General features: G+C 46.8%; 2 protein-coding genes across 2 annotated transcripts; both read right to left on the bottom strand.

Moving 5' to 3' along the window:
• Positions 1-881: 881 nt before the first annotated feature.
• xrcc6 (X-ray repair complementing defective repair in Chinese hamster cells 6) lies at positions 882-8775 on the bottom strand. The gene is made up of 13 exons (XM_079757433.1): positions 8717-8775; positions 8348-8437; positions 8119-8231; positions 7680-7821; positions 6927-7187; positions 6243-6429; positions 5347-5533; positions 4687-4855; positions 4198-4359; positions 3206-3335; positions 2828-2928; positions 2302-2418; positions 882-1511 (listed from the first exon to the last, which is right to left on the bottom strand). Exons 2-13 carry the CDS (start codon positions 8418-8420, stop codon positions 1312-1314), a joined length of 1842 nt encoding a protein of 613 aa, XP_079613559.1. The 5' UTR covers positions 8421-8437; positions 8717-8775; the 3' UTR covers positions 882-1311.
• Positions 8776-9865: 1090 nt separating this feature from the next.
• On the bottom strand, positions 9866-14060 carry nudt13 (nudix (nucleoside diphosphate linked moiety X)-type motif 13; the record flags this gene model as incomplete). The annotated part of the gene is made up of 8 exons (XM_079756830.1): positions 9866-10066; positions 10844-10998; positions 11490-11601; positions 12028-12153; positions 12632-12738; positions 13083-13190; positions 13435-13577; positions 13978-14060. 8 exons carry the CDS (start codon positions 14058-14060, stop codon positions 9866-9868), a joined length of 1035 nt encoding a protein of 344 aa, XP_079612956.1.
• Between the last annotated feature and the right edge of the window lie 837 nt (positions 14061-14897).

Raw genomic sequence — 14897 nt, 5'->3', positions numbered from 1 at the left:
AGCGTATGACGCACCCTAAACAAAAGTGCAGAAGTGACGAATCTGCCATCTGATAAGTTATGTACACAGAAAGTCCATATCACTGATTATAGATAATTTGGCATTTTATGTTTTGGAAACTTGTTAACACCCCATGTTATTTGTACTATATCCTTCACATCAGGCTGGTCTGATGAAATAAAGTTGCAATTCACGCTCTTTCTGAATTGTGATTGTTAGTTGATTAGGTGTTGAGTAGGACGAACCGTGGGTCAACATGTAGAAAGAAAAACCAGAGACGGCCAGAACAGCAGTGAAGCCGCTGCTGAGGAACTGCAGGTCTGGAGAAGTGAACACATCATGTGGTCAGCAAGGGATCGGAGCAGTGGGGTTTTACGTTTTAACGCAATATGGAATACACCCAAAAAATGATACACATTTCAAGAAAAGTTCGATCTGTATTTGAACGCCTCAAATTGAATATTCTTCCCAACACGTCTACAAAAGTTCGCACACGTTTCACTTATCACAGAAATACTTGCTGTAATCGTTTATGCATGTCAACGTTGTCCTCTCTTGAATGCGTCCTTACCCGGGAAAAGAACGTCGATATAGGTAATCCAATCTTGACAACTCGTGGAAGTGGCTGTGCAGACGCTCTCTGCCAGACAGTCGCACCCCATACCGCCTGATGCTGCTGCTCTCCAGTCTCTTCAGTGTGAAGAGGAGCTGGGGCCGCAGCGCGCTCTGTGTGCTTTATTTACCTTGATGAGAGAATACGCAACCAATCCAATCCCACGATGACCCAGGCCCACTTAGTTATCAGACAAGTTCAAACGACCAACATCGATACTCCCCTTAAGCTCATTCATGCTCTTTTACAGGACAAACGAAACGAAACGCTGAGAAGCGGGGTTTTATTCCATATGAACACACATCTGTTACAAAAATGAACAACTGATAGTTTGGCATCGTTGACAGTCGTTTGAAACAATGCGGAACACTGCTTGTAATTTCGTTAAAAAAAGTCAGACTTGCTCGATCATACACACACACACAGTGAACATTTTAATAGTTCCAAAAAAAAACATGAAGTACACAACTGGCTGAGCGGAAAATCAATGTTAATGGAATAGTGCTTTCTGAGAATACAACACAAGGGCAGAACATGTTACACAGAAAAAACTATTTTTTTTTAACATCCCATCATCTTTTCGAACTCTTCAATTATAAAAAACAAGAACAACAACCCTCCTATCTATTTTTGTCAAAGATATTTCCTTTGCATGAACAACTTATGTTTACAGCAAAAGCTTAGCCACGTCTCTCGTGCTAAGGGGCTAGTTTTGCTATCAGCGCATCGATCAGTTCCTGTTTCTTGGTGCCGGTGGTGCGGACACCGAACTGCTTGCACGCGTCCTTCAGCACCGGAACCGTCAGCTTCCTGATGGTGCCGTGCTCGATGTGTTGCCGTAGGTCCGCCTCCTGTAGCTCCACCTTGGGCTTCTTGTCGGCTCCGCCCCCTCCGTCAGCTGCACACACACCCAGGCAAAGTCAAAACAAGAAGAATATTAAACGTTAAAGACCCCTTTGCCGGTTGGATATCAAGTCTCGTTTGTTTGTGTCATTCATTCTGACTGTGAAAGGCCGTTCAGGTACCAACTTGAAAGAGGCAATTACTTTTCCTTGAGCTATTTACTTTTTTGGTTCAGCGTATGCACTTGAACCCTCAAACATTTACAAACATGTGTTTCTCTGCAAGCACGAAGAGGAAGTCCGCTAACCAAAAACCAGATGGTAAGACACGTGAAGATGAAGCGAGTAAAAATGTTAAAAAGAAAAGTATGAATGGATGATTCTGAATGAAGTCAAGACTTGGCTGCGGGGGATGACTAATACTGGGTTAGCCCAACACAATGGCTCAAGGACAACTCTCGGCATGAAAAGGATTTGTTCAAGCACAACACTTTCGTTTGGATTCAGGGGCCCTCATTGTAAGTAAATAGAAAAAAGCCATGAAAAGGCCCCTATTTTACCACCAGGTGTGATGCGGATTGGCAATTGCACGCGGTTTCAAAATCGACCCTGTAGTGACATCACAGATTGGAGGGTGCACCAGGATGTATAATGGACCGATCAAACAACCAGCACGACCCAGTGGGCCGTACCAACTGGTTGGCCGAGCCATCCATCATACATCTGGACACGCCCACATGTGACGTCACCATACGGTCGATTTTGAAATGGCTCGCAACGGCCGATCAACACCACACCTGGCGGTGAAAGGGAAGGTTCTCGAGGGCAGAATCGACGTGTTCGTACCGGGTTTGCGCTTGGAGGCTGGCTTGCTGTCTGGGTTGTACCCCGCGGGGTAGACCAGGTCTTTGAACTCTTGGGCCAGTGGGCCCAGACGCCGGTCCATCTGCTCAGCCTTGGGCACTGGGAGGAGGCAGGAGAGGAGAGAGGAAGCGTCAAACAGGGAGGATGGAGAGAGGTCAGAGCAACAGAGAGGAGAGAGGAAGGGGTTGAGGGAGGGCGGGCGAGTTGCTGGGGATAACAAAGTGAGGGGTACAAAAGGAACGAAAGCCACAAGAGAGAAGGAGAGTGCGCCAAAGCTGGAGAGAATGACAGTGATGGGGAAGACAACTAAAGCAAAGAGCAGACTTAGATGGAGAGAAAGGAATATAGGGAGAAAGATGGAGAGAAAGGAAGGGACATACTGTGCGAGAGGGAACAAAACCAACAAGGGAAAGCAAAGAGAGACGCAGGGATTGCGTGGAGTGACATGAAGTGCTGGCCTGAGGCAAGCCACTGTGCAGCCTGGTAGTGTAGAGCAAAAGGATCTTACTGATGAAGTCCTCAATGTTCTCTGGGGCCATCATGTCCAGGGCCAGGGCCTCCAGGTTCCTGAAGTGCTGCTGAATGGCGGGGTTCTCAAAAGAGTCACTCCTGCAACACACACACAGATTTAAATTACTTGGTACATCATATTATTTGTGTGTACTCCTTTACAGTCTCCATATAGATTAACCCATTCAGACCGGATCACGCATCTGTGCGTGTTTACCTTTAAGACCAAATTGCGCATCGATGCGTGTTTACCATTTGTACCGGCTGCGCGGAGCAACATTGTATCTACTAGATACAATGTTGCGCCGCACAGCAGCCGGTACAAATGGGTTAACAGCAAACTTTTGTGTTTCTAGATGGCTCTTTAGATGTCTACTTGTATTTGAAGCGGATCTTGGACACAATCTCCTTCATCTTCTGCACTTGGAGGTTGTTGGCTCCCGGACAGGGGGGCAGATCTAGAGTCCTGATGTCGTCGGCGAAGGGGAGGAAGATCGCGTTGAAGCCTTGAACGCAAAAAACAGCAGAGGACGTGACATCACTCACTGCCCACCACGTTCGTGTCATCCAAACCGAATCTTCAAATCCAAATGTGGGACAGATGCATCAGCCTTCCCAGTGGGCTGGTCCAACTGGTAGGTCGATCTGGCCATCACACAACTGGGTGGATGGACACACCCACATGTGACATCATATTAGGTTACAATAAACACAGGGAGGCTTTTGCCGCCTTCAAAGCCGATCGGAGGTTCGGAAGCTCCTACGTGTCTTTACGTAAACCTTCCCTTCTTCCGAAATAAGAGTGTTCGGGAAACTTTCGTAGGCTATGAAATAAAACCGGAAAAACAGATCGTTCGTGAGACTAGACTTCATAACAACAACAAGTATGGATGCCGGCAGAGGCCTCTTTGTGCTTCTTTGCTGAATCAGATAGATCAGTTATTAGGACTGCTTACGATGGTTGAACACGAGCGTGAATCTATCAGATGATGTTTATAATTGTAATCTATAATGTATCGTAATGCACATGTTAGAATGGGTGTTAAGTTCGCCTCTTAGGACTTGCTGCATGTTCACTTTAGTCTATCAATGCAATGGGCAGCCATTGTTGTGACGTCAACTCGGAGGCTCTGGTTGCTCTACTTCCGCACGAAGTTCCAAGGGAAATCTCCAACCCAACAGAGTGTTCAAGGCGATTTCCTCCGATCTTAAGGTCCCAACCTCCGAAATTCCCACTGTTTTGAAGGCACCATCACCTGGCATATTGCCATAGATGTAGCCATCTTTGTAGTCCTCCAATATGTTAGAGTGAACGGAGTCTAATGCTTGGCACTGCCACGGTCGGGGGTTGGTTGGCGTGTGTGGTACCTGGTGGTGTGATCTGGATCTGCCCCTGGTCCAGCACCTCCACCTGGGGCACCAGGGCCACGAAGCGGGGCGGGTTGTTCCGCCGCGCGATGTACCGGCACACGGCAAACACCTGCCTCTCGCTGCACCTCTTCAGCAGGGCGTTGAACAGACACGCGCTCCCTGCGGCACGAGGGAGAGGAAGGATCACACACGGACACCGCGGAGGAAGAGCGAGCTCTGGAGGATTATAGACCGCCCAGCTGGTTCCAGCCGGCCCGGCCCGTTTGGCAGAAATGACAATCGAATTGATTAGTTAATAAATGTTTTTAATATTGAGATAGCAAAACGTTTGGGGCTGGTCTCACTTCCGCCAGTCTGTCCCTGGGCTAGAGGTTCACATTCTAGTGTCAAACCAACGCCAAGAGAGAGCTTGGATCTGTGCTGCCTGAACGCAGGGCTAGGGCTGGTGTAGGGTGGTGTAGTGGTCCAGTAAGAGTGAGAGTGTACCTGTGATCTGCTCCTCCTCTGGGTAGAGGAAGACCGAGGGCCGGATGTGGTGGTGGAGCTTCAGCTTGTCCATGGGTTTGAACCCGATCAGGTGGAGGCCGGGGTCCTCAAACTTCTTCATGGAGTCCACCTCGTTCTTCTCCATCACAATCTGCTTCTCCCCGTACATCTGCAGCACAGGGGGCAACACAGCGCCGGAGGGTGAGACAGGACGAGCACCCTTTGGACACACACGGTCGATGTTCTTGGGACGGATTCTCTGTGTATCCCATCCCTATCAAATTTCATGCATGGTGAACGGTTAGTTCCTTTGGCACCAGGTCGAGACCCCTAGCTAAAATCTGCCATGGTTTCCTAGACACTTAAGCTGTCAGGCTGCAAAATAATTGATGGTTTCCCTGCTTTGCCTGGGCGTTCTCTTTGATTAATTGAACTGTAGCGTGTATTAAACTTTTATATTTACGTTCACGGACCACACAGCAAATTAATTAATCTGTAAAGCGGGTTCAAAGAGAAAACAGACATAAGATGCCATCATAGGGTCGCAGGTCGGGGGAATCGAACACAGTACTGCCGCCACACACACACACACACACACACACACACACACACACACACACACACACACACACACACGGCCTCCGTAGCGAGCCCGTTTACCTGGGCCTTCTTGACCTCGCTGGGCAGCAGCAGGCTGCCCGTCTGGGTGTGGAATGTGCGTGTCTTGCTGCGGACGGCCTCGTTGCTCTCGCGGCTCAGACGCACCGGCGGCGGCTTGCGGGTGCTGACCGCCGTGGCGTACACGCCCACCGCCACGTTCATCCCCTCCGCCAGGCACAGGCTCAACCTGGGGGACGCAGCAGCACAGGGCAGGGGGGGACGGCGCGAGGGCGCGTGAGCCAGCCGTCGGTCAAGGCAACACCGGGTCCCATTGTAGTGTCATGTTAACAGCGTGGTGGGGACTGGTTATTGAACACATCTCTGGGGCAAGAATGTGAATTATGCTGTTTGTATTGAGTCCAGGGTTCTGAGAGGACTCTTTTTCCAAGTCTTACAAGTTAGGGGCATGTGTGTGTGTGTGTGTGTGTGTGTGTGTGTGTGTGTGTGTGTGTGTGTGTGTGTGTGTGTGTGTGTGTGTGTGTGTGTGTGTGTGTGTGTGTGTGTGTGTGTGTGTGTGTTAATGAATGGGCTTCGTGCTCATCACTGAAACACATCCCTCGAGTCATAACGATTTTTCTTTAATATATATATATATTAAAATAGTAAATAAATAACTAATTAAACCCAAAAAATTGTTTGACTTGATAAAAACAAAATCCTCTTAAATAGTATTATGCATTTGTGCATAATAAAATTCATTGTTATTGCACGCCTATATTTTTTGTCGCATATGCCAACAATTTTGGCTTAGTGCTGAACTGTGATAGAATCATTTTGCTTTTATCCAAAGCGACTTGGCATGCAGCAACATGATATCAAGGAGCGGCTATAGAGGTCTGACTTGCAGATACAGGGGAGTAGGGGTGGCATCCAGGAAATCCTCAGACGTATCCTACCTGGCCAGGGTCCTCTTCTTCTGCTCCTTGGCGTGGACCCTCTTCTGCAGGTCCTCCAGCTTGTGACTGGGCTCCAGCTGCAGGCCCAGCTCGCCCTCGTCGTCCTGGTGGCTCACCACGTCACGGAAGAACAGGGACACGTCGAAGCCCCCCGGCCTCATCAGGTGCATCAGGTCGATGACCACGCCTGGCAACAACAACAATCGGTTAGAAAATCCAATACACTCTTTCAATGGACCAATTTACTCTTTTGTCGTTTAGCAGACACTTTCATCCAAAGCCAGTAACAGTGAACCCAGATACAGGTCATTAAGCAGCAGGAAGGCATCTGGCTGGGATGGGGAATCGAGCCAGGAACCTCGACACTACTGATACTATCCTGCCCTTCTAAAATATCTAATGTGTGAACAGGTGTAGGGGGTAAGGGCATCTGGCTCGAGGACGCCTATCGGCATTCTGAATGGATCGGAGATCGACCCAAGCAGAACCTTTCAGCTGGGATTCAACCAACCCAGCCACGACCCTATCCTGCCCTCCCACTAAAACACAATTCAGCTGCTGAGCCTTAACCGTGCGGGCCGGCACTGACCAAAAACGACGTAACCCCGGACCTCATGCAAAAACGGCCACTATAAACGCCATGGCCGGGCCGGGGCCGTCCTCCCCGGCCAGCCGTCGCCTCACCGGTCTCCTTCAGGTCGCCGGCCTTGGTGCGAGCCTGGCGGTCCCGCGTGCTGTCCCCCGCGTGCGGCTGGTCGCGGCAGGTGAAGAGCATGAGCCGCTTGTGGGAGAGCCGCAGCTTGATGTCGCTGTAGAGGTTGGAGCAGCACCAAAGGGCGTCGCCCAGGGCCGTCTCCGCCTCCCCCCCGCAGCCCAGGGTCTCCTCCGCCAGGCGGGCCCCCTTGTCCCCCCGCAGGGCCTCCACGTCCTGCACCCGCTTCGCACCTGGAGGGGAGGGGGTGATGTTGTTTTTTTCTGTTCCATTTCTAAATTTTTTTTATAGATATATATATTGTCCCCTGTGGAAGTGTACGTGTGACAATTCTGACTGAAACCCCTGTCAATGTCCAGGGCGGAGGGAAGTGAGAGGAGGTGGGATTTAATTGAACAACTATTGACATACATTAGCTCATAAACATCCGTTACGAGCCAATAAATCTCCTAACGGTGCATCTCCCCGGAGGAGTGATGTCCATTGTGACGAGTGCTCCATCCATCCATCCATCACGCATCTGGTCGGAGCCTCCCACTCGGCTCCCACCCTCCTACACCGCTGAAGGGTGGGTTCTGCAATGCCTTGTAAGCGGCTCAATCAATCATCACACATGCCGTGGTAACGCAGCGAGGAGGACGCAAACCCCGGTACAGCCCTCTGTGTGGTGTTGTTGTGACGCCGTCATGAGAGTGTGTGGCTGTGTGTGGCTCCAGCGGTCCTACCGGGCTCGTCCAGGTCGTGGTACACGTACACGTGCTTGAAGGAGTTGTGGGGGTTCTTGCTCTGCTCCACGCCGTAGAACACCAGGGCCATCAGGTCCCGGTGGCTGCTGATGATCTTGCTGGTGTACACGCTGCGCACGCACTACACACACACGCACAGGCACAGTAAACACACACACACACATACAGGCCAACAAAATAACAATGAATTACGGTGATAAAGTGGCTGGGAGAGGAAGAGGATGAAGAGGAGGAAAAGTAGAGGAGTAGAAATGTTATCTATGGTGCAACGTTATGGATAAATCACACAGACAATATGTAAATACTGTGATGGAAAGAAGAACAAGATTATTCTATCGATATGACACCCAGGCAACCATATGTAATGTAAATGCAGATGTAAATACTCATCTGGCATTTCCAAGCGAGTGAGGTTTACCTGCATGGTCATGTCAAAGTTAGAGGGCTCGCCATTCTCCCCTTTAATGAACATCTCTTTGGAGGCATCGACGAGGAATACCAAGCTGTCCCTGCCGGAGAACTTAAAGTCTCCTTAACAAGACAAAAGAAACATTGGAAAGTGTTAGGCGATTAATACTACAAGGTATGATTTCATTCAGAAAAAAACACAAAATGAGTAGTGGGGAATGCATAAGGTTTACATGTACCTCCCGACCCCTCTCCCTCCTCCTGCTCCTCATCTTCTTCCTCATTGTGGTAATAAGCGTTCCACTCTGCCATTCCTTCTTTCACTGTTTCTGGTGGTGTCGGGGGTAAACGGTGTAAACAGCAGGTAGTTAAGGATATATTCTCAATGAAAATTAGTGAAAATGAGAATGATTAATGTCACAGCATATCAAATTCAATCACAGGCTTCACATTTACTCAGTCACTTCATCCGGACGAAGTCAACAAGCTTGTTTTAATCGCTGGGCTAATTACGATTATGCAATGGCTTCTTATTCGCCGGATCTGATTTATTTAAAGACATATTTAATTGGCGACGACCGTGGGTAAACTTTAAAAACATAGGTTACCTTATAATACAAATACATCAACACTCATTCGCCTAGACTTGTTGTTTGAAACATGCTCGCTATCGTTGTATTGTGAACGCGCCTAGCGAGCTCTCGGGACATTAATTGTAGTTTCAACAACGCACAGAAGTCGATACTGCCCTCTACTAAGATATGCGCGTTATTACATACACATGCACCATGCAAAGAAAATCTCTGTAGTTGTTCTAATTCTTCATATAGTCACTGAAATGAAGGTAATAGAAAATAATCACCCTACTCAAACGGTTTCAATGTGTAAATTAAATTAATTCTCATAAAGGTTATTTTATGTGTGTTTTTAAGTGTTTATTTAGTAGTGGTTTTGTTAATAACATTGGTATAGATGCATTATACATCGGTCAGTCGTTCAGTGAAAAGTTTGGGAGATAATTACATTGTATGAATAAGCCTATGCATAGCCTATTCATAACAAATACAATGTAGAACAAATATGGAAACAGCAGCATTTTATAGAATAAATCTGAATTATCAAATAACAAACATTCATTTATATAAAGTCAATAAGGCATAATAAAAACTACAACACATAAAAAAAAGCAGTAGATAGCTGCTACTGTTCTTCAGTAGTGGCTAAATCCGAGCTAGAAAGTCAAGAGGTCTCCTTCACTGTTGAAGAGACAAGTGCACTTTGGTGGGTTACAGAGGTGGATTATGGCGGCATAATAACTTGGCTTTTCCAAATAACCTGTGTCCCCATAATAAAAGAAAACTCCCTTAAGCTACCAACTTCCAAAAAAGCACAAACAATTCTTTGTATTTAGACAAGGTCTTGTTCTGGTATGGAACTGTTTCTCAGTCTAATGCCAACTGTATTTTGCATACCTGTTTTCATTAATGCATGTTTTCATATACATTTATATATTTCTCCTCTGGATAGGTGCATTAAAAGCTTTCATTGTCATTTTATTACGATGCATCTTCCCACGTACACGTGCCTACCAATCATTAAAAGAAAAAAACAAACATATTTTTGTTATATGATCGTTGGCAGCCTAACTTGTAGGTTGCTTTGAATAGAATCCAAATGCCAGAAGTCGTCATTATCAAGCTCCACTCATTGAATCAATGTTTTCAACCACTCTCCGTCCTCAAAACGTATGTGCATCATCACTTTCCGCCGTAGTTGTGCTCCTGGTCGTCCACCCACTCTCTGATAAGCTGGTGGGCGATGGCGTAGGAGGGGGGCACCCAGATGGTGGGAGGCTGGTCTCGGGGGTTCCTCGGGGGGGTCCGGAGCTTCAGAGCAGCCCTGATCTCCCCCAGGGTGAACCACCTGGCCTCCTCCAGCTCCTCATGGTCCACGTCCACCTGGAGACACCGGCCGGGTAAACCTCATTCACAGGCGTCTCTTTTGGACTGCGAGTACTGTGCTGCACTTCTGCTGTAACGCCTATATTTCCCATTCAGGATTAATTAAGGACATCTTATCATAATCATACAATAGCCTCAGGGATATGTTATGTCGTTGGTGACAGCACTAATAATAAAGTCTACCCCTGATTGGCATCTACAGGTGGACTACTGTTTATTTCTACTATAGAGGTGAACTTCTGTTTACTACTACTTCAAAGTGAAATACTGTTTACTACTACTACTTCTTTCAGCAGACACTCAGTGAGTAGTGAACTGAGATACATTTCAGTCAGGTGTGGGTAGGGGTTAAGCCGTGCAGCTTGCTTAAGATGCCCTACTGGGTTCAATCCCCATGCCAACAGCCTACGGGGGAACTATGGACCCTGAACAATACACTATCCTCCCTGCACTTTGTCTTCCTTCAAAACAAAGACAATGAGATTCTGGAAGACCCTTCATAGCAGACACTTTTCAGAGCTTTCATGTTAGGACAAACGCAGGTGTCGCTCATGACACTTATTATGGTTCCGCTACGAGTATGTGCCAGGGTGCGTGGTTCACGGCCCACGAGTGATATCTTCACTAGTTTGAGTCCACAACCCGTGCCCTGTTATTCAAAAGTAGCAGACCCATAATTAGTGTCAAGAGCGACACCTTTGTTTGGCCTACGACGATGCCTCTGCATAAAGGGGTCTCGTCATCTGCTCCCCGCAATCAATCCCCGGTGCTGACCTGAGTGTTGCCGGGGGAGACCGCCGCGTGGCAGGCCACCATGAAGGAGCTCTGCGGGAAGGGCCAGTGCTGGGAGCCACTGTAGCGGACGGAGACCACCTCCAGGCCCACCTCCTCAGCCACCTCCCTGCGCAGGGTCTCCTCCAGCGTCTCTCCTACGAACCGACCGAAGACACTTGAGTAGCTGCTCATTCAAAAGAAGCCAGGTGGTATGTCGCGGACCTAATGCGCTGCGTACACTATAGAGTGGAGGAGCGCCTCTTGGGAAGGATACAAATGTTTTTGTTATTTCACTTTATATCCTGAAGAGATGTATTTGTTTAGTATCTGGATTTGATTTTGATTGAATTGGCTGCAGTATTTGGTTAACAAAATATTGGCCAAAATTGTATCTATCACTTCAGGGAAACATTATAACTCACTATAAATCACAGCGTCTTATTCCAATTAGAAGGAGGAAGAATAGTAAAGTACATTTTTACAACACAAGCAGCTAGGAGCCAGGACAATTAATTATGCATTAATATACATTGGACCAATGGAAAGTGTTGTAGAACCTTTTTCTGGTTAGAAACCCACTCTTGGTCTTGGTATATTGTAATGTTATGATGTATCTATGTGATGTGTGAATGTTAAGTGTTATTACCCATGTCACAAAAGCCGGCCAGAGCGCTAAACATGCCGCGCGGGAACGAGGCCTGTCTTGCTAATAAACACCGTTTCCCATCAGACACCAGGGTGATTATAACCGGAGCCATCTGGAATCAAACAAGAATGTTAACTTAAATAGTGATCTTTATATGCATAAATATGATGAAGCAGATATGAGTAACGTATTGAAAAAAAACCCCAAAAAATTCACCATCCCTCTCTGTTTCCTCCTCTCCAACATTTCCCGACTATTGAGATGAAAACGCTGTGTGAGTAAATCTGATTGGCAGGAAAGATAGATTCCCCGAACCCATCCAGGAAGAGATGACTCAAACAGAGGCAGGGTCGCAGTCAACTCAGAACAATGTATTCTCACATTTCACTCTGGAATAGGACTTTGCCAATTCCAACAAATTACACTCAAGTTATAGCTCTTGAAACGCACCTACAGCACCTTTAAATGTGTAAATGCGATACACTTTGGGGTAGTAGCTGGCCCATCTGTGGTCACCGTGGCAGCTAAGCAGGGTTACCTTTGGGTAGTAGATGAGTCCATTGCTGTGGCAAACTCTCTGGCTGCCTGCCTGGTTCCTGGTGGTTGGCTGACCGCTGGCGCTGCAGAACCCATTACCCTGGTGCCATCGCAGAAGAGCCTGGCCCTAGCGCGCGCACACACACACACACACACACACACACACACACACGGGTAGGCAATTTGGAGAAACCGGCCAGAGTAAGCTAGATTTTGAAAGTATCCAACTTCTACAACCTTCCCTTTAGGTCGCTAGCTTTAGCAATATGTCAGCATAGCCTTTTGAAAGACTCCAGTCATTCGCAATGCGTGCACAGGCAGAGTGTGCACAGGTAGCAAGGTGGGTGGGTAGACAGACGGTAAGGCCATCTAATAAATGTATTCGGGCCGAATTAAATGATTGGACAGGCTTATAACAGGCCTATGACAGCCAAAGATACAAATTCTTTTTTTGTAGCATTTTGTTGCAGCATTTGACGTATTGATTGCCGTCGGGATGTAAAGCGAACTTCAACAAATATGAGAAGAAATGCTTCAAAGTGTATTGCCTACCATAGCTTTAAGTGCTCTCCCATTAAACCACCACTCTATGTTGCAGGACCTACTCTGGCCACCAGGGGTGCCTCGTCTCCTCTCAGAGTGAAGAAGGCCTTTCTCAGATCCACAAAGTTTCCCCCACATTCCTCCTCCACAGCTTGCTGGTCCAGCTCTCCTGCATTACAAACATAATACCTCTAAAATAAATCTGTGAACAAATAGAATAAATCGAAAAGGCATGATGTTATCCAGAAAGGCAACATCCTGAAAAATTGTATACGCTTGTACTTAAAGTGGAGTCGTTGTTCGCTTATTTACTAATGTAAGAAAGTACGCAACATCAACTCTTTTTGCCTCAATAAATGTAGGAACATTGATGTTATTGGTTCTTCAAATCGTACTAAAGACTGTTTCAGCATGATACTAAGTAAATGGCTCCAATCCTTCACCTGACCATTTTGTGTGTCAACATTAGGAGCATTCAGCATTACTCAAGATTGTGTGGACCATGTCGCTCACCAACGTCCAGGCAGAAGAGGGCTCGGTTCTGTTCAGTGCACGTGATCAGAACAGAATCCTTCACCATGGATCCATCTTTGCCAAGCCTGTTCAGTATACCTTCTAAATCTACAAAAACACACACGCACACACACACACACACACACACACACACACACACACACACACACACACACACACACACGCACACGCACACGAGTGGTTCACTATCGATGTTTAACATAAATTGAAAACATTATTGAACAGTCCATAAAAAAGGTACCATTTAGATGAAACTTCTAGCTAAAGCGACAGAGTACATTTCTGATACATGACAGCAGTCAGCTGGTAGATGGTGAGGCATTACACATACCTTTGAATGGCAGAAGCGGCAGTTGGAACACACCCTGCTGGGTTTTCCTCAGCAGCGGTGCCAGTGTGTGATAGAGGAACACATCGCCAGATTCCAGTGCTGTCAGACACGCCCCCTCATCCTCCTTCAACTTGTTTATGAACCTGGACGGGTCAGGTGACACAGAAAGAGGGATGGACGGGGTGGCCCAGGTGAGTGGTGCAGCTGGCTCATTCCATAAAAAAACACACCAATTCAAAAGTAGAAAGAAACCAGATTCTTGCACACATGACATAGAAAGGCCATATTAGATGAACTACATCAGAACAATTGTAAGCATTTATTCATTTGGGCTTTTATCCAATCGACTAGCCCTTGGGTCCATTTCAAAGCCCATACAAAACACACACTCTAGGAGGTAGGGAAGGAATAATGCAAAGGCATGAAAACCCCATGCAGATCGCATTATCTGCATTTAACATGGAAAACATGACATGGATGGCAAGAAAAGTGAATCCTTAGAGGGCTTAAAGTTATAGAGACCAAGAGAGAGTTGGACCACACCTCATCCTGGCGACATAGTTGGAGCAGCACCGAGAGAAGGTTCTGGTGAGCCGTGCCGGTAGAACTCTCAGACACCTCAACATGATGGTAACTGGAATGGATAGCCACAAAGGTTCTTTCCCACTGTAGAAAAACAAATACACACACATGCTTACTTTCGATTGATTCGGATCCAAGAATTGATGTGCTATTAAAAATATCAATATTTCATTGGCCGACAAAGTATTGCAGTAAAGTTATTGTGAACAAAGATAATCTATTGTGTCTCGGAGACACGAACTACTGCAGCGACAGTGGAAATTAAAGTTATTGCTTTTCAGTTATTGCACACACTAGTAAGTCTAGCCTACACAGGCGCATGAGTTATTGCATTATTATTGCAATTTATTCATTACTGATGAACCAACAACCGATGTCAACAAAGAACCCTTACTTTGAAGTATACTATGGGGCAAAGGAACTGTTTCGTTAAACGGGACTAGTGCAGGCTGCAAACGATAACGATTTCTGATTTCAAACTCAGTATCCGTAATTCAGGTGACACATAGACATGCATTCACCTTGTTTACGGAGGAAAGTGCTTGAACCTGTCAGATATCCTCTTCTGGCACACAAATAGACGAGCTGGCGTGCTAACCTAGCACACTTTTGCGTAACAATATAGGCAAAAGGCTACGCGTTGACACTGACACACATCTGCTGCTGCGTGTGTTCTCACACTTTTACTTCGTCCAATGATTCATTTGCTCCAGATTACCTTTAAAAATTAACTTGTCTGTTAGAAGCGATATCGGACACTACACTCCTGGTTCTGGGTGCTGTATGTGCAGCTCATACATAACGCCTTTACACTCGCGCAAACTCAGTAGAGGCACGTTTCGCACATGCTTTTGACCTTTTTATGTCACACTACATTGTCA

This window comes from Pollachius pollachius (assembly GCF_949987615.1).
Source record: "Pollachius pollachius genome assembly, chromosome: 19".
In the NCBI taxonomy this organism is placed as follows: Eukaryota; Metazoa; Chordata; class Actinopteri; order Gadiformes; family Gadidae; genus Pollachius; species Pollachius pollachius.
The sequence above is the reverse complement of the archived record's forward strand: the minus strand, read 5'-3'. Positions and strand labels throughout refer to the sequence as shown.

Bases quoted from the DNA above. Each gene is read 5' to 3' on its own strand.
- xrcc6 (XM_079757433.1), bottom strand. From the start codon at position 8,420: ATGGCAGAGTGGAACGCTTATTACCACAATGAGGAAGAAGATGAGGAG. The intron at 7,822-8,118 runs GTAAACCTCACT...GTGTGTGTGTAG, and splicing joins ACTTTGACATGACCATGCAG to TGCGTGCGCAGCGTGTACAC. The intron at 5,534-6,242 runs GTAGGATACGTC...TGCGTCCCCCAG, and splicing joins AAGAAGAGGACCCTGGCCAG to GTTGAGCCTGTGCCTGGCGG.